At 39.0% G+C, this 27,203-nt stretch overlaps 1 protein-coding gene across 3 annotated transcripts in view; it reads left to right on the top strand.

The window, feature by feature from the left end:
- Nucleotides 1–21,164, top strand: part of armc9 (armadillo repeat containing 9) — a 44,927-nt gene extending 23,763 nt beyond the window's left edge. The window contains exons 19-26 of one of the 3 annotated variants that reach the window (XR_013795502.1): nt 849–913; nt 1,102–1,200; nt 3,464–3,573; nt 7,037–7,173; nt 9,301–9,409; nt 14,051–14,223; nt 19,529–20,022; nt 20,181–21,164. Coding sequence is in view for 2 of the 3 variants with exons in the window: in XM_079594005.1 (XP_079450131.1) it covers nt 849–913; nt 1,102–1,200; nt 3,464–3,573; nt 7,037–7,173; nt 9,301–9,409; nt 14,051–14,223; nt 19,529–19,551 (716 nt within the window). In the remaining variant the exon portion in view is untranslated. Of the gene's footprint in view, nt 1–848; nt 914–1,101; nt 1,201–3,463; nt 3,574–7,036; nt 7,174–9,300; nt 9,410–14,050; nt 14,224–19,528; nt 20,161–20,180 lie in introns of those variants that run through there. The other 2 variants (XM_079594005.1, XM_079594006.1) reach the window with 2 other exon arrangements.
- Nucleotides 21,165–27,203: the final 6,039 nt, after the last annotated feature.

Genomic DNA, 27,203 nt, shown 5'->3' with positions numbered 1-27,203 from the left:
ACTATGGTACTCCTATAATAAGTGTTTACATTGGGACTATTTTACACGGCTAAACTACTATTTAGCCCAGGACCTGCGTGACTCATAGACGTACACAGAGAGAAGTAGTTCCGGCTACAATGTTCTTCCGAAAGACGCATTATTCTGTTAATAAATGCAAGTTTATTATCGCTCGCTATAGTCAAGTCAAGTCAAGAATATTTGTATAGCGCTTTTCACAATACAGATTGTATCAAAGCAGCTTTACAGTATTAAATTAAAATAATAATAAAACGTCCATGTTTGGTAATGCTAATCAATAGTATTATTCATTGATTAATTAAATTGAATTATTATTTGTGCATAAACATATCTGGTTATAGTAAACATGCCGTTTGTTTGAAAACAACATATTTTGTCATCCTTGCTGCAAGCTTACAAGAGCGATAATGTCATTAAATGTGAAGGGGGGCCCTAAAATATTTTCTTGGGAAAAAGGGGAAAAAGGTTGGGAACCACTGACTCAAACAACAAATCTGTCGTCATCCTACTCAACCCATGTAACGTTTTTCTTCATCGGAACACAAAAAGTGCCTTTTTGAATAATATCCTGGCCACCGTTTTCAGTATAGTGAACGAGGACTGGGTTATCAGCTTCAAAAGGGACGGAAAACACCATAAATGCATCATAAACTCAGTCCATATGACATGGAATAGAGGATATGAGTCATTTGGACTACTTTTATAATGCTTCTACGATGCCTACTATTAATATGTTGCGTTCCATGGATGTCATACGGGTGTAGAACGACACGAGGGTGAATAAATGAAGATGGGTTTCCATATTTATATAATTCTGTCGTACACAGCGGACATTCCCGAGCATGAGTCTGAGTCGGGCGATGAAGAGGATGACGACGACGACGATGATGAGGTACAGTAATTCACGTTGATCTTGTCTTCTGAGAAGGATTATTGCTCAACACAACACGACTTCTGACTTCCTATAATCTACAGGAAAGGCTATCACTGCTATCTGCATTTTATTGGTGTTGGCGGTGTTCATATGATGTACTGCTTTAGTCACTTGATCTGTCTGTAATTCTTTAATCTTGTTAACAGGAAGATGTTATGGAGGAAGACCTGGATAAAGAGGAAGTCCTGCAGTCTCAGCCAAAAGAGCTCAGTGGAGAGTCTTTACTCACAACCGAGTATCTAGGGGTAAAACATCTCTCTATATGACGATAGAAACCAAATCCAGGCTAAGCACTTCACACACAAGGGTCTTGTTGGTCAAGAGGCAGGACATATAAGTGGCACACCTCCTTTTTTGTCATTAATTAAATCCCTCGCAAAGGAAACAACATTCAAGATATCAAAAATCTGAAAGAAGTTACGCATCTTTAGTGACTTTACAGCAGCAATTCGTAGTTCACTGCCCTAACATAAACTAAAGGCCCTGATATACTTCGAATTAAATTCGATTTATTTATTTAAAAAAATATCAGCAGTACGCAAGTTACAAGGTAGTGATCAGAGACATCATCGCTTTGCAGTGATCATGGATTGATATTGTTCCATATAATATGATTAAATCTAGTGTATGATTAAAACAATGAGTGGGTCTAGTGACGTTTTGCTTGACCACAAAGCCCCTAACGCATCATTTTTATTGACGTTGAAAATCCGCAAACTCTTTTAGGAAATCAACATATACACGGTGGCCAAAGCAAAAGATGACCCGGTGCAACATAATTTTGAACAAAATTAGGCCAGAAGTTCGGTTTGGGGGTTCGAAATAGCTTGCCAAAGCGATCTTTCCGAAAGCTTCTTTTGATGCAACATTTATTTCTCTTGTTCAGTCCGCTGAGGTCAAACATTAGCGAGTAAAAGCATGAACACTGGAGAGCAGCTTTATTGTAGTGATTAAAGGAACACGCCACTTTTTTTGGAAAGAGGCTCATTTTCCAACATCTCCCCTAGAGTTAAACAGTTTTACCGTTTTCTAATCCATTCAGCCGATCTCCGGGTCTGGCGGTAGCACTTTTAGCGTAGCTTAGCATAGATCATTGAATCTGATTAGACCGTAAGCATCTCTCTCAAAAAAATTATCAAAGAGTTTACATATTTTTCCTATTTAAAACTTGACCTTTCTGTAGTTACATCGTGTACTAAGACCGACAGAAAATGAAAAGTTGAGATTTTCTAGGCCAATATATAGGAACTATACTCTCATTCCTGCGTAATAATCCAGGAACTGCTGCCGTACCAGCAGCGCAATGATATTACACACTTAGTGCCGGTCACGTTGGAAGTTTCCTAGCTGGGGACTATTTTCAGGCGCTGTGTAATATCATTGCGCTGCTGGTGTAAACCATTACCTGAGTTTGAGTCCGAGTCGGGTCTCGAGTCCCCAGTGTTTGAGTCCGAGTCACCAAAGAAGAGTCCGAGTTCGAGTCACCATTACCTGAGTTTGAGTCCGAGTCGGGTCTCGAGTCCCCAGTGTTTGAGTCCGAGTCGGGTCTCGAGTCCCCAGTGTTTGAGTCCGAGTCACCAAAGAAGAGTCCGAGTTCGAGTCACCATTACCTGAGTTCGAGTCCGAGTCGAGTCTCGAGTGCCCAGTGTTTGAGTCCGAGTCACCAAAGAAGAGTCAGAGTTCGAGTCACCATTACCTGAGTTCGAGTCCGAGTCGAGTCTCGAGTGCCCAGTGTTTGAGTCCGAGTTCGAGTCACCATTACCTGAGTTCGAGTCCGAGTCGAGTCTCGAGTGCCCAGTGTTTGAGTCCGAGTTCGAGTCACCATTACCTGAGTTCGAGTCCGAGTCGAGTCTCGAGTGCCCAGTGTTTGAGTCCGAGTTCGAGTCACCATTACCTGAGTTCGAGTCCGAGTCGAGTCTCGAGTGCCCAGTGTTTGAGTCCGAGTCGGGTCTCGAGTCCCCAGTGTTTGAGTCCGAGTCACCAAAGAAGAGTCCGAGTCGAGTCACCATTACCTAAGTTCAAATCATTGCCAACTAGTGATTATATTTATTTAATTGTTTAAATACAACAATCATATTGATGTTAATGGAAAACAACAAAAACACAGAAAATACAGACCCTCATATGTGTGGCTGTGAGGGGAAAAAAGAGATCCCGGCCGGTCTTGGAGCCCGAAACGGCATAAGTGTAACATCTTATATCAATTTCTTATAACCTATTTAGTCAGAAACTTCATCCAACGTCATTTATCTGATGAATGCTCAAGTCCGATTTTATATATCCTCGAGTCCGAGTCCAAGTACGAGTCATCAGTCCACGAGTCCAGAGAATAAAGTCTCGAGTCGGACTCGAGTACTCTACCACTGGCGTAAACACAGTATTTGTTCCCCTTCTGTCACTTTAATAATCTATTGATAGGAAGATGTACATTATTCATTGAGAAATGCGATTAATGTGAGATGTGTCAGCTGTATTCTGTGTGATAAGTGTCTCTCTGGTGCTTTGTAGATAATGACCAACATGGTGAGGATGAAGAGAAGATCGTGTCATCCATCGTCTCACAGCACAGACGAGCCCCTCCAGCGGCCGGTCACGCCCAGTTCTCACAAAAACTCCATGTAAGAAGAACCTCATTCTGAACGCCTGTTCATAACACGACGGATATTTGGTGTGATAAATTCGCTGCGATAAACATTCATTCGAATCAACGGCTGTTAATGCGTTTGTTTAGACTGACTCAAACATTCACATGCCGTCGATGCCACAATATTTGTTAGATGTTAGTTTGGTAGTTGTTGATCAATTTGTAATTTGTCCAAATAATTTAACCCCTTAAGCGGCACCCCCTTTTTTTAATAGACATGAAAATGCACAGTCCGAACTTAAATGGTTGTAATTCAAGAATGCTTTGGAATATAGATGTAAGATTGGTCTTGTTTTAAAGACGACATTTGGCAGATTTTTGTGGAAGTGAAATAAATTAAGAAAGTTATACAGAAAAAAATGTATAGAAGTTTGAGTTTATGAAAATGTACAATGTTAAAAATTTAATTATTCATATTTTAATATTTCATATTTCAAAACCTGGTGGACTCTAAAAATGCAAAACAATCTAATCCAAAAATATGAAAAAGTTGTGTGTCAAATGTTAGGTTGATATCTCAAAAAAAATCTTTCAGTGAGATTTAGTTTGGGCGCAGTACCACACTTCTCCACTAGTTGACATTACTGCCCATATAAGGGCGCCTCCATTTCCATATGTGGTTTGAGTGATCTGAACCATTATTTTTACAATTTTCATACAATTTATGAAGTAGACATCCTATTCAGAAGTAGTGTTGGAAGTCTGGCAGATTTTGAAATGAATTCAACCTCTAAGAAACACAGAAAGATCACGTATGTCTATTATAGCTCGCTGCCACATCACAAATGCTGAATATATTAATCTACTATTCTTTATATTTAAAAAAAATGTCAGACCTTTTTTTCTAAAATAATTGAATGGATGATATCTTTTGAACTTTCTACCATTCTTTCATTATGTTTCATGTTCATCACTATTTCAAAATAAAGGTCTGAACATGCCACAGGAGTATGACAATATTCTTGTTGCAAATTGATAAATTACGGCTCCTCTGTAATGTATTTTGAAAATCAGTCACCAAATATGTAAACTAGAGAGTGTAAGCTTTCAAATGATATATAGTTTGCAAGATTAGTTTAGGTTTAGTATAGGATATTACTGTTTTAAATATGTAATGGCTGTGCCAATATAAGGGGAGAAAAGTTATCATATCAGCTTTAGTAACAGGGTTGAGTACTTGCTCTTCTTTGATAATTTTGAAAACAGGACTGAAAATGTGATAGTTGATAGTTGAAAATTTGACGGTAACAGAGTGATCATTTTAATAAATTTGGTAACACGGTTGAATTAACTATTTAATAACTTTTCTAACAGGGTTGAATGTTTAATAACTTTGGAAATAGGGTTGAAGATCAAACATTCAAGTTTGGTCATTATAATAATTTTGATAACAGAGTTGAATTATTAATCGTTTTGATAACTTTGGAAACAGGGTTGGATACTTGAACTTGAAAAATGTGGTCAACACATGGCATTTGTTCCTTGCTCTAAAAAAAAGTTTTCTGTCGCGACAATTGATAAGAAAATTGGCCAATTAATAAGATTCACGCTTTTGATCACATGCCCAGAACCGCTGCTGTTACATAATAACAACATAAACCATATTTTGCTAATGACAGTGAAGTGTTGCAGCACTTTCTGTTCCTGATTGACAGATCTAGGTTTTTATATAAGCGCCACCTAGTACAGTCAGAGAGTGAATTTGGATTCTGATATTTGTTACGCAAAATATAACTTTTATTCTAAAAAATATAATTTTAATATATAAAAAAAAAAAATGAGTCTACCACTACTTTGGTTAACACATTGGAATGATGTTTTAGATTCACACCAAATTAAGACTTATAAGAAAACTGTTTAGTCAACCTATTTTTTTCACATATTAACATTTGAATCATTCAGAAATCTTCCTCCGTCCATCACAAATCTTATGAATTTTACAAACTCTAAAATGATGTGTGAAATTTTAATGCACGCCCAGATATGGTTCTTGTGCATGTCGTGTTATTCTACTAAGTTCACATGTACTATGCTTCCTTGTTGGTACAGTAACCACAAATAGTTAATTTTCTCTTTTACCATTTAAAGTGTTGTCTTTGGAGGTGTTTAAGAGTTCAACTTAATTTGAGATGATTATACAGAATACCACAAACATTGTGACTCGCTCACGGCTGAAGTGTGTCTTCACTCATGGACTTGTCGGAAATAAGGGAGAAGTCAATAGTTCTGCCCTCAAATCAAATAGCGTGTTAATGTGCAAGCAGGATATACAAGACTCCCTCCTCAGTGGGATATATCCTCATTGTTTCTGCTTAATGAAGCATATGGACCAGTGACGGGAACCATCACTGACAATTGGTTGCGTGACTGTCAATGTTTTGACCTTGCCGTTTTGAAAAAATTGTGTGAATGGAAGAACACGACATTGGAGATGATAGTAAATATTATCTTAGAAAAACACGCTCTGATAAATTCAAAGGACGCTTGGAGTGGAGCAAAGTTAAGAATGATTTCTGAAGGATCATGTGACACTGGAGACTGGAGTAATGATGCTGAAAATTCAGCTTTGACATAGCAGGGACAAATTACATTTTAAAATATATTAAAATATAAAACGGTTATTATAACATTTTAAAATATTACAGTGTTTACTGTATTTTTGAGCAAATAAATTCAGCTTTGGTGAGCGGAAGAGACTTCTTTACAAAAATGTTTAAAATATCGTAATTATTTCAAACTTTTGACCGCCAGTATTTTTAATTCTGTTAATTTATAAGCACCAATATATGCTAAATAATGCATAAAATAAACATTAATATTAACCTACATACACTAACCAGTCAAAAGTTTTGGATCGGTAAGATTTTAAAAGAAGACACAAATTACAACAAAATATTGTTAAATATTATGACAATGTAAAATAACTGTTTTCTATTTGAATATATTTTAAAATGTAACTTATTCCTGTTCTGTCAAAGCTGTATTTTCAGAATCATTACTCCAGTCTTCAGTGTCACATGACCCTTCAGAAATCATTCTGATATGATAATTTGATGCTCAGAAAACTGGTTATTATTATCAATGTTGAAATGTCAAAAATCTTACCGATCCAAAAAATTTTGACTGGTAGTGTATAATTTTTAAATACAATTTTGGAAGCATGTCAAATTCCAAACTTGCGTGATGATCATACAGTTAATCAAATTGCTGTTAATCTATTAATTGAATTTCCCAACTTTGTTTGTGTAACATTTTCAGTGTTGCATCAATTAAATTACAACCCTTTTTTTTTTTTGCCTCAAACACTGAAGTCTATAGGAACTGAATATTTGTCTGCACAATCTTATTAGGCTACTCATTTACACTGCCATGTTGTTGGACATGTTAATGTTGATTTGCGCATGTGTGTGTGTGTGTGTGTGTGTTTGCCTCTGCAGAGCTGGTGGGGACGGAGTGTACCCCGTTACCCGACTGAGAAGTGAAGAAAGCCCCGCCCACTCTCGCTTTAGTTCCCGCCCCCCTACTCGCAGCGGCAGTCGGCCCAGCACTGCTGAGTCCATTCAGCAAACACTGGGTACGTGCGCCCACGACTGACATATATACTACATATGTGCTCCGGCATGTCTTGTGTTATTTTATTTATTTTTGTATTGTTTTTTTTTTCTCTGAATAAAAAAATACCTTTCATCTCAGAAATTTTTTAATATCATTGTTTTGTAACCCTTCAGAAAGATGAGATCAAAGTTCCATCTTTAATAAATATTCAACTTTTTTCATGGACGCGTTCCAAATGCACAGCCTGATGAAATCACTTTTGATGTGGCTTTCAGTGGCTCCAGGCGAGGGTTAGTCTGAGAATGCTACCATCTAAGCACGACATCAGACTGAACCAGATATGAAGGGGTTCATTCGTGCAAGTGCTGGCATTTTCTTTTAATCATTCCCTCTGAATCATAGGTAGTAGTTTACCAAGGTATGTAGAAATCTTGGAAATCTTGTTTATCCACCCGAAGAGTAAATAAAAAAAAAAAAATTTGTATCAGGTTTGCAATTTGTTCGACCCTGTTTGGACCGTCTAAATCGAGTTTAAATCGTTGATTTGGGTGATTGTAATTGTTAACAGAAAAAAAAATTAATTGGTAAAATTATTAACAATAAATAGTTAATGATTTATAGTAGTAAGAAGAACATTAAAAAGTAAATAATTTATACATTTAAAAAGATCAAATAAAATGAGCACAAATGCTCAAACTGATAACAGAGTTGTAGATTTAACATTTACATTAAGATATCATTTTAGCCTTAATTAGAATATAAATAGTTATATAATAGTTTTGAGTCTTAGTTGGTAGTTGTTGTTAAATTTGCAATTCAAATAATTGAAAGAAAATGTATAACTTTAGTATCAGGGTTGGGTATTTGAACAGTTTTTGATTACTTTGGTAACCGGTTGAATGTTTGGTAACTTATGATAAATTTGGTAACAGAGTTGATTAACTGTTTTAATAACTTTTCTAACAGGGTTGAATGTTTAATCACTTTGGAAACGGTTGACGACACATTCAAAGCTACCAAAGTTTGGTCATTACAATAACTTTGGTAACGGAGTTGAATGTTTAATCATTTTGATAACTTTGGTAACGGAGTTGAATGCTTGATAACTTTAGTAACAGTTGAATGCTTGATAACTTTAGTAACCGAGTTGAATGCTTGATAACTTTAGTAACAGAGTTGAATGATTGATAACTTTAGTAACCGAGTTGAATGCTTGATAACTTTAGTAACCGAGTTGAATGCTTGATAACTTTAGTAACAGAGTTGAATGCTTGATAACTTTAGTAACAGAGTTGAATGCTTGATAACTTTAGTAACAGAGTTGAATGATTGATAACTTTAGTAACAGAGTTGAATGATTGATAACTTTAGTAACAGAGTTGAATGTTTGATAACTTTAGTAACAGAGTTGAATGATTGATAACTTTAGTAACAGAGTTGAATGTTTGATAACTTTAGTAACAGAGTTGAATGATTGATAACTTTAGTAACAGAGTTGATTGCTTGATAACTTTAGTAACAGAGTTGAATGCTTGATAACTTTAGTAACAGAGTTGAATGATTGATAACTTTAGTAACAGAGTTGAATGCTTGATAACTTTAGTAACAGAGTTGAATGCTTGATAATTTTAGTAACAGAGTTGAATGCTTGAACTTGGTCAACATATGGGATTTGTTCCTTGCTTGTAAAAAAAAAAGTAAATGTGTACCCAATATTTGGAAAGCACCATAAAATGTATGGTTCTGGTTCTACAATCTGATTAGTTGAGCCATGTTCAAAGCTGTTTGCAGCTACAAACACCAAGAATATCATACAGTTATCTAAAAAAACAGCTTTTCATCATTTCTGTCAAATAATTTCCTCTCATTGCATTTTTTATTTTTGCATTTGTCTTAGTAGCGGTTGTTTCATCAAAAATATGGGACACCTGTTAAATTTATTTCTCACTGACTTTTTCTTCTCTTAGCAGCTATTCCTATTCAAGTTCCTTGCGAACAGCAACCATATAGCACATCTCTCCTAGACCACTTTGCATTTCCCTGTGAAAGTGAACAGCTCTCAAGTCCTTCACTGTGGCGCGTGTGTGTTAATGATGTCAGCCGCGTGTGAGGTGTGTGTGACGTCTTCTAGTCTTTCTCCAACCAGCCTCCGATTCTGAATGCTGGCGTTCCTCTGTGGAATCGGGGCTCGCGGGGTCCCCGGAGAGACGTGTGCCTCCACCAGGCCAGGACAACACCAACGGCCAATCCTACAGGTGGGTTTGCTCGCCCATTCGGCGTATTTTTAGCCCAACACTACTCATCTTGGGATCTTCCACAACAGTTTTACATTAACAAGAGGTTTAAGGATCCGGGTGCGACATTCCATGCTCACTGTGGCATGGCACATCTAAAATGTAAAGGTCCACAGGATCCAGTGTTATCAAGCATGTCACAGGCTGTAACTCAGCTCTGGAAGGCAGCGAGCTAGAGAGAGACCAAAGGAATTTGAGGTGGGAGCGAGGCATCGAACCTTGAGTCTGCATTGCCACAGGACAGAGTTTGTCATGAGAATCCAACAACTGCTAAACAAAGGGCTTATTCAGGTACCTTTCTTCCAAAATCCCTGTCCAACCTGACTCCTGGAGACCTGTGTATGTAATGACCCTTTGAACACACGTGCACCACATTCTCTTATGTAAAGCTATAATTGCACTCTTATCCAACAGGAACACTGTCAATCAAGAGTATGAGCTGAAATATTCATCGTCTCGTTTATTTGTAAGACACTCTATAGCCGCGTTTCCACCGAAATTACCCAAAACAATTTGTCCCAGGAACTTTTTTCCCCCCAGACCTGTTGCTTTCTGCGTTTCCACCGCGGTCTAAAGTACCGTGAAGATTAGGCAAGTTAGTCCGGTGGCGTAGGACTTTGCGCGACTTTCCAGTTCCCACTGGATTTTGTCCTCCGCATATAAGCTTTTTTTTAAACTCCACTGTTAAACTCCGCAACAGACTTTTAAAAATAGTGGTTCAAATAAAATGCTTCTTGGAGTCAACCAATCAAAATGCTGCGTGAACTCAACCAATCAGCACGTTCAGCGCCCAAGTCCCACCTCTGAAACTTCCTGAACTTTTAAATAAGTACTATAGCCTGGATGCCAGCTGAACTTAGCCCCGCCCACAACATTTGAGGCCGGTAAGTTCGGTCAGGACTTGATCCGTTGTGGAGCAACTATGCTCGAACCAGAGCTGTTTGGACCAATCAAATTGTCTTTATACAATGACGGACAGATGATCAACAGTAACGTAATCATCCAAGTCCTCAAAGAGCGCTTGGGTTGAATTCGTTTACAATCCGTTGAATTTGCTCTGATTGGTTGTAGGTCTATCCAATTGAGTTCAGAGGCATTTTCTTTCCTGGTTCGGTTGAAACACGCCCCATAATCACAGCCCAATGGAGCAGTATCAGACTCACATTCTGACTAGGCTATAGAGCTGGTAAGTCCCGCCCCTTCCGTAAAACCCCGCTGGACCTCAAAGTTGAAAAACCGTCAATGCAAGTGAATGGGAGAAAATAATTATTTTCTGGTCCCTTATGAATTGTGCCATGAATGTGAACATATGTTGTCTGTGAATTTTTTATATAATCTTTCATGTTACAAGTTTGACAGTATATGGTATGATTCGCCGGCTAGCAGTTGTGGAAAAGACATAACGAGAAAGACTACATGTCGCCTATGTGACGTCACCACATAAAGTTGACTTACCCGTGGTTTTCGCCATCCTCAACGATTTTGTCCTCTCCCTGAAAGAAGGTGGTGAAGTGCACCAAAGACACAGCCATGTCTGGCGGGATCCGTGAGCTAGAGCCGTGAGCTAGTGGTGTTGACGTTTCAAACGCGTCGAAAGCAGCGAAGAGTTGTAGTCCACAAAGTGCTCTCACACAAAGTCTACCCGTATCAAACTTCTACCCGCTAAATTGTAGCATTCTTCACACGAAAGATTATATAAAAAATTCACAGACAACATATGTTCACATTCATGGCACAATTCGAACGGGACCAGAAAATAATAATTTTCTCCCATTCACTTGCATTGACGGTTTTTCAACTTTGAGGTCCAGCGGGGTTTTACGGAGGGGGCGGGACTTACCAGCTCTATAAGCATTACCTCTCGAGCAGGGATTTTCTGAGGAGGACATGTTTACCCAGAACTTCATTTAGACCCTGGTCCAGTTAGTAAACATGGTGACGTTTTTTGTGGGCGGAGCTTAGTTGGTTGCAGAAATATCCCTCTGGCCGCTTCACTAACGTTAGTTTGCCCGTTTTGTTAACTTGTTTTTTAACAATGACTGGAGAAAATCCGATTTTATCTTAATGTGCAAGGTCACTCACTGTCCAGGACCGCGATTGTTATTTGCAAAAGATAGATGTAGATTGGCCTTCTACACCGATCCGATAGAGAAACCGAGCGTGAAGAGAAACTGAGGGCATATACATCTTCAGATGCCTATAACTATGTGCTGAATGGCCACATAGACTATAAGACTTGTACGATCCGCAGTTCATGCCTACGCCAGCGCCAAGGCCAGAAGACGACGATGTAAAGAGTGACATTACGGTGCCATTTTAATTATGTGAATATTTTCTAGAAATAAAAATTCCAGATACAGCATATTCATTTTTTAACTATGTATTTGATTACCATTTCTTACCAGGTTCTCCAAAAAGTCTAGTCACAATCAATCAAAACAACAATCATAGACGATTCACAAATAATCACAATAATTTAGAAAACATTATGCGATAAAATGTAAAGTTGTAGCCTGTACTCCATCGATTCTAGAACCCAACAACACAACAAGATGACATTTAATAATAATAATAGTAATTTAAGCTCCTTATTATGCAGTCGAATCTGTGCTGGTTTGTATTGGCCGCCTCCAGTTTTCACTCTGTTTTGCAACCAGCTAGCGCCGTGACGTCGGCGCAAAAGGGGTCTATAGGCCAATTCACACTGCACCAATAGACACTGACCAACAGCAACAGGCGAGTTTTGTCGGATCAGTGCGTTACCCATCGGCATTTGTTGTCGTTGGTCACCGCTTGTTTTCGCCGGTCAAACATGTTCAATTGCATATTCAATCGCCCGAGTCGGTGCAGTGTGAATTGGACTTAGCTACATATAATGCGTTTTTCTGCATTCCACTGTGTTGCATTGAATTAATGGATGGTCTGAGCTGTTGAAATGACAGATCTCGTCACAGTTGTTGTTGTTGGTGCGTCCTATGATATGAATAGAGGCCGATCCTTGACGCAGAATCAGTTTGATTCTGTGAATCGGCTCAAATGTTTATTAGCTTCAAAGAACAATTCGTTGAAGAATCGAAACACCACTACAAGAAACTACTGGAGACACAACAACAATAGACACCCACGCTGACTATAGCGCTTTAAAATGATACGCGCAAATCTAGTTTAAATCAGTACAAAGATATATTTTCGCACATATCTTCTGGAGAGAAATAGCGCAGATATTGGACAAGGAAGGAAGTTTCTAGTGTGCATGTGTTACGCGCCTGTTCACGAATGATATAAAACGAAGTAGACTTTGAAAGGCTGTACTTGTGCTAAGTGTCTGTGTCAAAACTGAAGTATACTTTAAGCTTAACAGAAAACGTTTAGGAATGCTGTGATAAATGAAACTTTAAGCCAATAAATATGTTGATTAAGCAGCCTCAGGTAGTTTTACCGGTCACACCAAGACCGATAACCCTATTAGCGTCGACACTAGCACACGATATCGTTCTGTTTATACTATGCATGCGCTGCAGTTTTATTTTCTACCGCTTTAAATACTTAAAGTCCTGTGGTGAAAATCAATCTTTTAATGTAGTTTATGTGGTGTTTATGCGCTTTAAAACAAACCATGTGCAAATTCATAAGTCGACAGCATTGCTGAGTATTTTCTGCTTAAAACTGCAGTGAACCAAAGACAGTCTCAAAAACACGGTTAAAAATCGCTGGTGTTTCTGACGTCACAAACTACCTTGTAACCAATCACGTCACGAGGGGGGCGGACTTTAGCATAATCGGGTAATATAGCGGGTGTATGATGAATATGACGATGTTGTTATGAACTATATGTCTTTCTCCACTGACGTTCTGAGTTGTTCAAAATTTTTCTAAGGATCCTGATTGTTAGAAGGCCGACTGAGATGGCGAACGGGAACATGGTTTGTGTAACATTAGCAACACATTATTAGATGTTTAATAACGTAGTCAAGAAAAGGCTAATCGTACATAATATTAATTACCGTTATGTGTCCGAAGCTGCTGTATCGTTCGTCAGCTGGGAAAAAATCAACAATACCGTTTCTCTGTGTCGTTATCATTATAGTTGTGCTGTGGACTCTGCTATTCTTTTATATTTAGACCTATATCTTTATCGTTATAGTTATCATCCTTTGCTTTAGCCGTTAGCATCGTATGGAAAGCTACAAATAGTATATTTCCCACTTCATTCCATGAAAACAATCCACATATCATCATTAAACGTTGTTTTTTTTTTTAACTCAGTTGGTTGTTGAAGCAAACTTTGAGTAGTGTAAATAGTCACTTGTTTAAATTGTCATGAACATTTAGCTTTATGCTAAGCTAAAATGCTATTTCTGTGTTTTTTCGCCGAATCTTTTTTTATACAAAAGAAAAGATCTCTTAAAAAAAAAAAAATATTGCCAGTAAGTTTTGTCTCGTTTTACAGTAAAAAAAAAAACACCCCTCAGCTAGAAACATTTGATTGAGAAGCAAATGCAAATGGATTCAAATGAGTCTGCTAGTCACTCTGAGCAGCACTGGACAAAAGGCAAATTGCGAATGTAAAAAGTGGCTTCTCTTTCATTCTCTTCTTTCTAGTGGCCAGACCGTGGGCTTTGCATGCCGGCCAAAGATTCCTCGCACCCCTGACAGTGACGCAGGCAGCACTGGCCGGTCTCGCCTGGCCCCCCAGTTCTCCAACCGCGAGCCCCAGCAGAGCGCCAGCCGGCCCGGCTCGACGGGCAGCTCCGGGGGGCGGCCCAGCCAACCGAGTGAGTCATGCACTTTCCCATCAAAACCAATACTCTCAAATTGTCTCTCAAACAAAACGTGTGTATATTTATCTTATCTATGGGATCAGTCACCAATCCCCTCCCATGTTTGAGGACTATCCCAGTGAATCCCTTTTTAATGTAAATCCAATGCCTCCTTGACGTTTTGTATGTGTGCAGTATAAGTACAAACGCCTTTGTTATATACTTTTACTCTCATGTGTACCATATGTTGTGTAACATCATTGCGAGCTCTTATAAAGCAAATACACCGATGACAGGCCATTACTTACAGTGATTTTACTATGGACAGGGTGTTAACGTTTCCGGTTCAGATTACCCTATAATTATTTAACAGGCGCATTTTCCTTCATTTATCAGGTGCGTTAACGATTCTTTTAATACTTTTGAGAACTAATTAGGGGGAAAAATTAATTTGAGAAATATTTGTTAATCAATTTAAAGTTTTATACTCTAACTTTTTTAATTGCTGTGTTTTTAGATGCAAAATACATGCAATCCAGCAACTGGCCTTAACAATATATTAAATTATTAATACTTAAAAAAAAAAAAAATCCAAACAGTTTTTCTTTAAATGTAATGTAACATATTTCATTCATTAATAAAAATGGTATACTACGGACAAAATTAATAATAATGTGTGTAATTTGTTTAGGAATCAAACTGCACAGGTTGCAATGATCTATGCATTTGATTCACTAAAAATAACCAGATTTTAATATTAATTTGTTCAGATTAGATTAAACTGATGGTGCTGAATGTTTTTGGTTCATTAAAAAGAGCCGGTTCATAAGAGGAATCAGACAACACTAGTTGTGCTGTACACTTGTGATGCACTGAACTGCCTCATAACACTATATATTAATTACAGTATATTTATTTACACACACAACTTGTTTTTATATATTTATGTAGACTTTCCATAGACATAATGATTTTTACTATTAAAAACACTGTTAAAACTGTATATTTTATCCCCCTACACTAACCCTACCCCTATACCCACTCACCCCAGAAAACTTTCTGCATTTTTACATTTTCAAAAAAACATCACTTGGTATGATTTATATGATTATATATCCTCGCGGGGCCCGACCAAATGTCCCCACAACGTCAACATTTTCTTTGTAAGGACATTTGGTTCTCTCAATGTTGGTTAAACATAAACACACACACACACACACACACACACGCACACACACAAAATTGTGAGTTCATTACAAAGTGTGTTCAAATTCATTACTGTTTAATACTAATTCATTATTTTATTTTGTAATATTTTTTTATTATACACAACATTTACACAAAATTCACTTTTTACAGTACATTCACTCATACACTATTTACAAACAGAAAATATGCAGTGAAGTTTAAAGTGCCACTTTGTCTAATCGCCAAAACCTCTATTTTCTTGCTAGGTATTTATTGTCTCTCATTCTGTTCTTCATAAAACATGTTTTTTTCCTTGATCCCCATAGAAATCACATTTGCACATTGAAAGGAGTTTAATGGAAATCTAGTAGTTTAGGTCGGCCGGTGTTCCCAGAGTGTTTGATTTCAGGAGGAAAAGCTTCGTTTACAGAAGTCTTTACAGTTTAAACTCAGCTTTTTTACATGAAGTGATAAATTAACGTAAAATTATGAACAGTAAATAATAGAGTGAAGTACATTTTTGAAGGACCGTCATTGGAGATTATATTAGAAAAAAGAGAAATAACTAAATATGGAGATATTTGACTTGAGATAAGGGAACACTTTAACGTGTCTTTATTTATTTACTCTCTCATTCAGTCGTTTGTTCTTGTTTTTATTGGAACAGACGTCAAGCAGTGTGAACCGCAGCTGCAGAACAGCTGAGTGTTTTATGACGTCAAAGGACAGTGTGTCTTGGAGATTGACAAAGGCGTCCTTATATGTGCATTAATGTTTTATTTTAATTGGCTGATTAAAGTGAAGGGTTCTTGGTTTAACATAGTAATAGTTATTCTTAGTAATATAAGTGAGTAATCATTTTATTCTGATCAGATTTGGGTTTGGGTTCCATTCTGCGTAAATTACTATTTGGACATAAATACATAATTTAGCCTGCGTAATTTATCATTGCGCTGCTGGTATCCGTTCAGCCGATCTCCGGGTCTGGCGGTAGCACTTTTAGCATAGCTTAGCATAGATCATAGAATCTGATTAGACCGTTAGCATCTCATTGCGCTGCTGGTACGGCAGCAGTTCCTTGATTATTACGCAGGAATGAGAGGATAGTTCCTAGCCATATCGGCCTAGAAAATCGCAACTTTTCATTTTCTGTCGGTCTTAGTACACGATGTAACTACAGAAGAGTCAAGTTTTAAATAGGAAAAATATCTAAACTCTTTGGTCATTTTTTTGAGAGAAATGCTAACGGTCTAATCAGATTCAATGATCTATGCTAAGCTACGCTAAAAGTGCTACCGGTGCCAGACCCGGAGATCGGCTGAATGGATTAGAAAACGGTAAAACCGTTTTCTCAACTCTAGGGGAGATGTTGGAAAATGAGCCTATTTCCAAAAAACGTGGAGTGTTCCTTTTAAATCGTTTAAATATACATATCAAAATGTGTATGATGTAGTATTTTTGTAGATTTTCTCTTGCCAAGCTCTGATTTCTGAGAAACACATGGAAAGGCAACAGCAACACGGCGGTTTGATCTGCGCTCATTTCTTTCACACACACATTCACTTCACACAGAGACACACTCATTATTGCGTAGTGGACTTACAAGTTGTTCGCGGAAACGCAAAAAACGCAAAAAAGTGAAACCACCCTCCAGAGTGGAAATCTTAAAAACGCTCCACCATCACGTTCCTGCCTAAAGGATAAAAACGGTAAAAACGCAAAAGTCTGCTAGACAGTGAAGGCGTCGCGTACGCGTTTACGTCACAGGCATGAGCCAGTACAGGAAAATAACAAAACATTATCAAACTAAAATATAGCTTTAATTTCATTGACAAAAAAAAAAAAATTCTGTCATTTTTGAGCGACACGCGAAGAGCACCGAGGGTTAAAGCAGCAGCTTTACCGTATTAAACATGAAAAACAGTATCAGCGGCTCTTTCTAGCCGTCTGGAGTGCACACTACATCCAATTTCACACACTTTTGCATCACCATATGCACGCAGATTTCCCCGCCATAACGCTCGTCTAAACGCAGAATAAAAAGTGATAACGCAACGCCACTTTTGCGTTTTCTCTTCAGATCGTTTCCGTGTAAACATAGCCTAAGTTTGCTCCGGTCGTGAGTGTCCGCCATGTTGAATGGATTCTTCTGATAGCGGCGGTTAGAGCAACGACGTGACGTTGATGACGCCACTTTACAACGCTCAGCAAACTTAAAAATAATCATTTAAAGGAACCGTATGTAAGATTGTGGCCAAAACTGGTACTGCAATCACTTTCAAATTACTGTAGAGCGGTGTATCTCCGCTAATTAGGCTTTAATTGCCCCCTGACTCGAGGTTGCCAGATTAATTGAAATACATTTCTTACATACGGTGCCTTTAAATAGGAGCGTTTACTCAAAAATGTTGAGCCTCACAAAAATAAAATTCCTCGTTCATAAAATGTAATTGTTTTAAGTTGCATCGACTATGCAACAGACTTTAATTGCAGTGTTCTCAATCTTTATAAGTTAGTACTTTATAAATTAGCAGCAATAACAGATCTATTCCACTAAGATCAAACATATTAACATTGTCATATCCAATACCATGCCAAACTCTCTGAGAGTTGTCAGGACAGAATTATTATAATTTTTTGTTTTTTTATAAGGCCATATCAAACATTTTACATCCATTCCACTATGAGAATGTAATTAGACTTGCCAATAGTGTATTTGATGGCGGTGACTCCTTCCTGCCTAATGCATTACTGGAAAATCAATTATCCTCTATAATGCACATGGTCAAAGCTCCACATGTGTACTTCATGTTAAGAGCTCCATCTTTTTATCTCACCCATCGCAATATCACAAATTGGAAGAGGCACTCAGTGTGTCTGTTCCGACCACAATCTGATCAGTTCAGACATCCGGGAATATGGCCGTTGAACTAAGAAGACAACATTACCCAATGTGAGATCACTGCTAGAAGGGTGAAGCTCACAAAACATGTCAAGGACACTTATGGGTCATATTTTGTCTCAAAATTATTATTTTTTTAAATAAAATTAATTACATAAAATGGCAATTCAAGTCACACAATAAACACTTACATTTTTATTAAGAAAAGCCCTCAGATACAAATGATTCAAAGATATTGCATGGTTGTAGCAGAAAACAAACAAACATTAAGTAGACAATAAAATAAACAAAAAAAGTATTATTTTATGTACGGGTCAAAAAGCATTATATTTGCCTTCATTTGTAGCAATAATGAATTGCTCCAAATTTACATTTGATATTGACGAACAAAAATGGTAGCCTTTACTTTTATAATTTCAGTTTTCACATAACGTGCTTTTGTCATTTTATTCATTTTTATATATATATATATATATATATATATATATATATATATATATATATATATTGCTATTTACTATTTAGGTAAAATTTGCATTTCAGTTTTTATTTATTTCCAGTTAATAAATTTTGTGCTTCAACTCATGCTTATTTCAGTTTATTGCCAAGCCAACATTTCACATTTTTAATTCATTGTTTACATTTTTCAACTAATATTTATTTTATTTATATTTAATTTCAGCCTCATTTTAATTTAAGAAGTGTATTAGTAATATATATATATATATATATAAATTGTCAATGACATTAAAACAGTGATATATTATTTAAATTGTAAAAAAAATATATATATATACATTATTTTAGTATTTATTGAATTTTTTATGTTTAAATAAAGTGAAAATAATGAGAATTTTTGGTTTAATATTTTCACAATTTAAAAAAACGTAATTATCTATGGAAATTTTTTTTTTTTTTTTTTCATGCATGTTGGATTTCACCATATGATCCTGATGCCTTTGTGCATTTGCCACACTATGAAAGACTCATATTATGTGTCTGGTATTTGAATAAATGTCTGAAATATGATGATCATTTACCTCTTCATGGCCCCGTCTAAAAGGAGTTTACCTATCATCTTTTACATTTAATTATGGTCTTATTATTATCACCTGAAATAATAGATTGAAAGAGATGACAAAATCGCAAAAGAATGCATTAACGACTAATTAAAGCGACTAGTTATTAACATAACACACATGTTCATCACACCTTGTTTTCACCTTCCAGGCAGCCAGATGAACAGAAAGTGAAAAGGGGAGGCTTTCAGCAGAAGCCTGTCGCCAGAGGAGCATCCAGCTTCCTGTAACAGCATCCAAATCTCTTATCGGGCCGTGGGCCTGCGGAACAAAGCTGAGGATTGTGGCTCCTGGGGACCTTTCAACCCCGCCACAGAGCGCCTCTGTAACACAACACACTTCAGCAATCGTCACAACAAGTACTTTCATTATCCCACAACCTTGCAAACGCCTGGTGCTCCACTCCGGCTTTGTTCCACGTGAACCTCGACCACCCTCACTCACAGGAAGCAGATGTGTTTAAAAACATAGAAGAGTGTTTTTCACTCAATGCTAATTGTGTTTTCTGTGTCGCACTCGTGGTTTTCTTGTTGTTGCAGCTTATGTATGGTTTCAGCTCGCCTGCAGAGTCGTAAAACTTCACATGTAGTTTGTCTTGCATGATTGTGCTGTGTAAAATAGACCCGATGGAGGAAACTAACACAGGTAAACTTTGAACTAACAGATTGATGTATTTTGCCATTTTAAATTTAGCTTTGTGCTTTAAAGTGTTTTGAAGTCGTAGATTGTGAATATTTTTGTACATTAAATATAATACATTTTATATTAAAAAATCAAATGTGCTGTTGTGTCATGTTATTTAGGCATGTTGACATGATTCGGGACGATCTGCTGAGCTTGAGAACGGAGAAGAAAGGTGGTTTTGAACATGAATGGCTGTTGCTGTCAGACGGGCTGGTGTGAGTATTTCAGAAACGTCTGATCTTACTGGGATTGTCACGCACCACCATCTCTAGGGTTTACACAGGGCCGGATTGGGCCGGCCAAATGTAGTTTATTCAAGGACATTTTAATTCGGCATTAACAGTTTTACTGACTCAAAAGGAACTTTGTTGTACTATGCTGGAGTAAAGTTCATAGATGATCGTTCTTTCCCATAGGATTTTGTAAAAATATGTTGGGTGGACCTCTGTCCCTCTAGGGGGTGTGGGGGGCATGCTCCCCGCAAGAACATTTTGTACATTTTAAGGTTAAATGCATCAATCTGGTGCACTGAGAGAGCTCAAAATGAAGAGCTTCAACCCATGAACTGTGCACATTGAACAAAGAAAAAGCATTGACTTGTACCTGGACATTAAAGAGGGATCAAACATCTTTTTAGTTATGATATAGAGTCTCAGTCTACATCACATTATCACTGGCAATTATATTATAATGATTTATATAATTATTCGAGGCGCTGAGCGTCTTTTTCACGCTGAGCGTTCGCCGTTTCTTACCGGTCGCTGAGAGTTGAAGAATGTTCAACTGTGGGTAAAACGCAGCGCTCATCACTGTCACTTTTTACCCAACCGTCCAATCACAGTGGAGGAGGGGCGGGACTAATACCACACGACCAACGGATATTCTGTATCATAGCAACGAAGCGTCTCAACTGAAAAAAAAACTACTGGGAGAGCCAAAACGCTGTCAAGCGCACATAGCTCGGCGGTTTCAGCAGAGCGCCTAGCGTTTTCAGCTGGCTAACAACAATTGGAAAACAATTGAAAAAACACGCCAGCCGCGTGAAAAAAACGCTTTGGTGGACACACGGCCTTAGTGCAAATATACCATCCGTTGTCAGAATTGAAAAAAAAAAAAAAAAATGTTGTTCCACTCGCTTGGTCCCCATAACGCCCATTGGATAATCCGGCCCCCTATTGGCTGGTGCCCCAGGGCACTTGCCCAATCCCGTCTATGAATAATCCGGCCCAGGGTTTACAGAGAATGTACCGAAGAAAATATCTAGTGAGCGGCTGTTCTGTGGGGAAAACGCCTTGTTGATGCCAGAGGTCAGAGGAGAATGACCAGACTGGTCTGAGCTGATAGAAAAGAAACAGAAACTCAAATAAGCACTAGTTACAACCAAGGTCTGCAGAAGAGCATCTCTGAACGCTCAACACGTCAATCCCTGAAGCAGAAGAGCTGTGGTTCCCAACCTGGGGTCCTCGCTCCCCTGAGGGGGAACTTATATGCTTTGAGGTCAATAATATACACAGTGAAAACGTGTGTATAATTCCCAACCAATCGCCACTAACTGTAGCATCTGTACATCTGTATACATGTGCTGCTCTTCTTCTCTCTCTTCTGAACTCCTCCAACGAGAGCGCGTTCTCCTCATTAGCGCTCCAGGTGAAGAGTTGCCAGCAGTAGAGACGCACCGGTCGACCGACCATCAATCAGAACTGGCCAGTTCCCTTTTTTGTTTTATTTCGACCGCTCTCTGTTCTGGACAATTATTTCCCAATATGTAATTTGTTTGGAAATATTACGAATGTCTGTAAACAGGACGTTAACAGAGGCCAGTGAAGTCGGACTCAAAGAGAAGAGCAGATAAATACGGCAGAATAAGCTCACTGTTACGATGCTCGTGATATTGGAAGACAATTCTACACATTAAATTGGGGTGGGGGGTTTATATGATTGTATTTCTGAAGGGAACTGACTGACTTCACATAAGTTTCCATGACATATTATTTTCATCTTACCTCCATATGATGCCTATTAAAGTAGTGTTTATAAGCACAGTGCTGTTTGTTTACAGCGGTAACCAAGGAAACTCTGTATTGCTGCTGTTCCATAAGCACCAGATATTCTCTTGGCACACTTAGTAGTTCTAGTTCATTTATAGCATCAAATAAACATGAATGAACATCAGAAGGAATGTTGTTTTAACAATAGGCGTCAGTACACTCCGTTCCTCAAGTTCAAATCCTCCCATGTTAATCTACTAACTCTCCTGACTGCTTTGTCGGACAAAATGGCGGATCACCTGTCAATCAAGCTCCCTGCGAAGGGTCAATAGAGCATTGTTTAAATGCCACAGTCTTCCTGACTATTGTTGCTGACTGTGTCCACCCCTTTATGACCACAGTGTATCATCTTCTGATGGATACTTCCAGCAGGATAACGCACTGTCACAAAAGCTCAACTCATCCCAAACTGGTTTCTCAGTTTCACTAAACTCAAATGACCTCAACAGTCAACGGATCTCAATCCAGTAGAGCAGCTTTTGGGATGTGGAGGAACGGGAGATTCTCATCATGGATGAGCACCCAACAAATCTGCACTTTTGACTGTTTTTTTATATCGTTGAAAGATAATAAAGCCCAAAAAGGCTTATTGAGATGTCAAAATAGTTTTAGTGGTTATGTCGTGTAAAACGTTCCTACCAGACAGATTTTTTTCCCATAACATTTTGATCAAAACTGGCAGCAGATGAGAAGTCCTACTGTGTGTCACGTCTTTCCCCGGTTGGACTGAACATCTGCGCAAATCATAACAGTGTTGAAACCTCAAGCGAACACTAACACGCGTCTGTAATGCTTCTATTTTGGGTTCAATAATCCACTTTCTGTATTTTCTCTTATTCCACATATTGAGTTACCCGTTTGTCCTTAAAATATCTCTCGTTTATGAAGTGTGAGTAACAAAAGTAGCTGATTTGAATACATGGTAAGTGAATGTTAAGCAGCTTTCTCTGGAAGAGAGGAAGGTACTAATAATGACTGGCTTATTTGAGTATAACATGAAAGTCCCACAATGACACTGTCATTTCCTGAAGTAAACGTGAGTGCATTATAAAACAAGCAAAAAGTCCATTTGACATAGTCAAGGAGGGACCGGAACCAAACCTAGAGACTTTACTCTGGGCTCTTTTGACAATAATTTTAACATGGGGCGGCAACCATTCAGAACACGCAAGCAAATCTAGATCAACATGTTCAAATCATGTTGGGTTGTTTATAGCAATCACCCAGGACACCCTAGCAAATGCAATGCAACGCCCTTGGCAAACACCACTCACAATTTCTTCAGTAAATGTAGTTTAACTAAAGTGACTAATATGTTTTATTTGGCAGTGCTTTGCTATCTAACCGTCCACACGTGTAAACCCCACAGTTCTGACGACAGCACTGTGTCTCCAGCTTCCTGCACGGTGCGCTACACAAACGGGACACAAACACAGCTCTGAAAAACAGGAATTATTTAATCTAACTTCAGCTGTGTCCCACAATCCTCTCTTCCTTTCGGTCTCCCTCCATTTCCTGCTGTATTCTGGCTGTCATGGTCTGTCCATGTGCATCCTGCGCTTCAGGGGGATTTTTCCTGTATCCCCCCCACCCCCCACCTTTGACCTGAAAATGGACCATAAATGGACCATATCTGTTTCTGTCTCCTAAAACAACAATTCCTTTGCCACCAGTTTTTGGCAGACAAGTGTGCCCTACAGATTATATTGTCCAATCTGACCTGCGGCCTCTTGGGAATGAGGAAGTCCAAATGAAAGTTATTTGTTAATGATGGACAGATCTGGGCTTGTCTTAGCAGATCCCAAAGCAAGGTTGCAGAGTTACTAGATCAGGACATGTCGAGTTAGGGTAAGAATGGCAGTGTCCTTTTGGCGGAAACTGTCCTGCTTACGGAGCGCTGTGCTCTTTGGAACAGAATTCCTGGTGAGGTTAGACTTGTCCACAGGGGACGAGCCCTCTGGACATGTTTTTATGACTCAAGCTGAGCTCGGCATGATCGAGTACCAAACATCTGAATCCTCAGCTGTGTTGTACCTTACATTTGCAGATTTCCTGCAGGCCTTGGCATTGTGACAACACTACAGACAAAAGCTCGAAAAACAATTAAGCAGCTGAATCCCTGTTCAACCTGTAGTTCAGAACATTTACGTTAAACCTTTATATAAATATTAATGGCAGATTCATCTTCCAAAAAAGTGTCATAGTAAGAATGGAATCACAATTTAAAAATGCACCTAATCTCAGGTTATAATCAATCCAAACCTTGCATTGAACTTCCAGGTAAAGGTACATTTCAGAAGTGGGGTTAGCACTGCTTATTAACCAGGGTAATAATAATAATAATTCATTACATTTATATAGCGGTTTACATAGAAGTGGGAATCTCCTCAATCACCACCAAGGTGCAGCATACCTGGATGATGCGACGGCAGCCATATTGTGCCAGAACGCCCACCACACACCAGCTTACAGGTTGGAGAGGAGACAGTGATGAAGCCAATAAATTCCTGCTCTGGAGCAGAGTTAGCACCGCTTTTAACCCAGGGTAATGAAACCCCGCTCTGGAGCAGAGTTAGCACCGCTTTTAACCCAGGGTAATGAAACCCTGCTCTGGAGCAGAGTTATCACCGCTTTTAACCCAGGGTAATGAAACCCTGCTCTGGAGCAGAGTTAGCACCGCTTTTAACCCAGGGTAATGAAACCCTGCTCTGGAGCAGAGTTAGCACCGCTTTTAACCCAGGGTAATGAAACCCCGCTCTGGAGCAGAGTTAGCACCGCTTTTAACCCAGGGTAATGAAACCCCGCTCTGGAGCAGAGTTAGCACCGCTTTTAACCCAGGGTAATGAAGCCCTGCTCTGGAGCAGAGTTAGCACCGCTTTTAACCCAGGGTAATGAAACGCTGCTCTGGAGCAGAGTTATCACCGCTTTTAACCCAGGGTAATGAAACCCCGCTCTGGAGCAGAGTTAGCACCGCTTTTAACCCAGGGGAATGAAACCCCGCTCTGGAGCAGAGTTATCATCGCTTTTAACCCAGGGTAATGAAACCCTGCTCTGGAGCAGAGTTATCACCGCTTTTAACCCAGGGTAATGAAACCCTGCTCTGGAGCAGAGTTATCACCGCTTTTAACCCAGGGTAATGAAACCCCGCTCTGGAGCAGAGTTATCACCGCTTTTAACCCAGGGTAATGAAACCCCGCTCTGGAGCAGAGTTATCACCGCTTTTAACCCAGGGTAATGAAACCCCGCTCTGGAGCAGAGTTAGCACCGCTTTTAACCCAGGGTAATGAAACCCCGCTCTGGAGCAGAGTTAGCACCGCTTTTAACCCAGGGTAATGAAACCCCGCTCTGGAGCAGAGTTAGCACCGCTTTTAACCCAGGGTAATGAAACCCTGCTCTGGAGCAGAGTTATCACCGCTTTTAACCCAGGGTAATGAAACCCCGCTCTGGAGCAGAGTTATCACCGCTTTTAACCCAGGGTAATGAAACCCCGCTCTGGAGGAGAGTTAGCACCGCTTTTAACCCAGGGTAATGAAACCCCGCTCTGGAGCAGAGTTAGCACCGCTTTTAACCCAGGGTAATGAAACCCCGCTCTGGAGCAGAGTTAGCACCGCTTTTAACCCAGGGTAATGAAACCCTGCTCTGGAGCAGAGTTAGCACCGCTTATAACCCAGGGTAATGAAACCCTGCTCTGGAGCAGAGTTAGCACCGCTTTTAACCCAGGGTAATGAAACCCTGCTCTGGAGCAGAGTTAGCACCGCTTTTAACCCAGGGTAATGAAACCCCGCTCTGGAGCAGAGTTAGCACCGCTTTTAACCCAGGGTAATGAAACCCTGCTCTGGAGCAGAGTTAGCACCGCTTTTAAAGACGTTCATCAAGGCCAGCTCTGTATTGACCCAAGAAATGTATGCCGCAGACATGCAAAACTTTGGGGAGTTGTGTCGGCGCATTTCCAGAGAAAATGAAATGAATCCACTGGTTCTGGGGCTTGGATGAAGGAACTAAAAAAAGGCTTCGGTGTTCATTTGTACATCCAATTATTGAGCAATTATTATGCTTCGCTCGCTCAAAAGCCATGATATCTCCCGTGGACAAACTAAAATCGCGTGCATGCGTTCCTACTTCCTAGCTCATTTTCTCATGGACTGGAAATATTCTCTGGGCGGGCAAAGCAGAGAAAGGGGAGGTAACATTTCTCCTTATGACGTCATAAGGAGGATAATCAAGATCAGCCCGATTGAGCTTCCACTTTCTCAAAGGCAGAGAAAGATAGCAAAAGCTCGATTTACACCGATTGAAATTTCTAGAAACTTGGGGACCATATACAGGCTAGGGGAACTCATATTAATGTTAAAAAACCTCAAAAAGTGAAAATTTCATGTCATGGGACCTTTAAGTTTTAGTATGATTCTGGGGCAGTCAGTCTTACTTTTCTGTAAAAATTAGGCCAATCTATGTTTTTATGTAACTGATTTAAAAAAGCTATGAACAGTCTTGTAAGACTAGTCTTAGCGATTTTTGCAACCAGCCCCAGGTTAAACTTGATAGTAAAGTCGGCATATATAATACGAGTATTCACAAAGCCTTTACGTAAACATATCGACTCCGGTAACCTCTGTTCGCTAAGATGAGGGAACGAGACATTGCGTTTGCTAGCGCTTATGGGGGAACGCATGCAGCGTCCGTCCAGTCAGTGACACTGACACAGCAAATTAGGACATTAACCCAGGGTTTAGAAATGTACAATGTTAACCCAATTACGTGCAGTGTGAAATGTGAAGCGAGATAACCGAGGATTCTGTTTACATGGGGTGTAGCATGGCCCAGTGTTAACTAAAGAGTGAAAACTTATGTTGTTTCAAGCCTGGATGTTTAATAGTCAATGATTAATTTCAGTCATGCTAACTTGTGAAACTCAAATTACTTATTTCATTAAGAAAATGTTTTGACATATGCCACAATAATACCATAGTATTCTTTAAAGTGCCTTGGTGTACAATGAAAACAACATGACACATGAATCATGCCATAAAATCTCTTCCAAAACCCAGTTACACTGTTTGATCCCCTCAGTCCATGTGAAGCCTGATTTTTGTG

The sequence above is a fragment of the Phoxinus phoxinus genome (assembly GCF_949152265.1).
Source record: "Phoxinus phoxinus genome assembly, chromosome: 20".
NCBI lineage: Eukaryota > Metazoa > Chordata > Actinopteri > Cypriniformes > Leuciscidae > Phoxinus > Phoxinus phoxinus.
The sequence above is the reverse complement of the archived record's forward strand: the minus strand, read 5'-3'. Positions and strand labels throughout refer to the sequence as shown.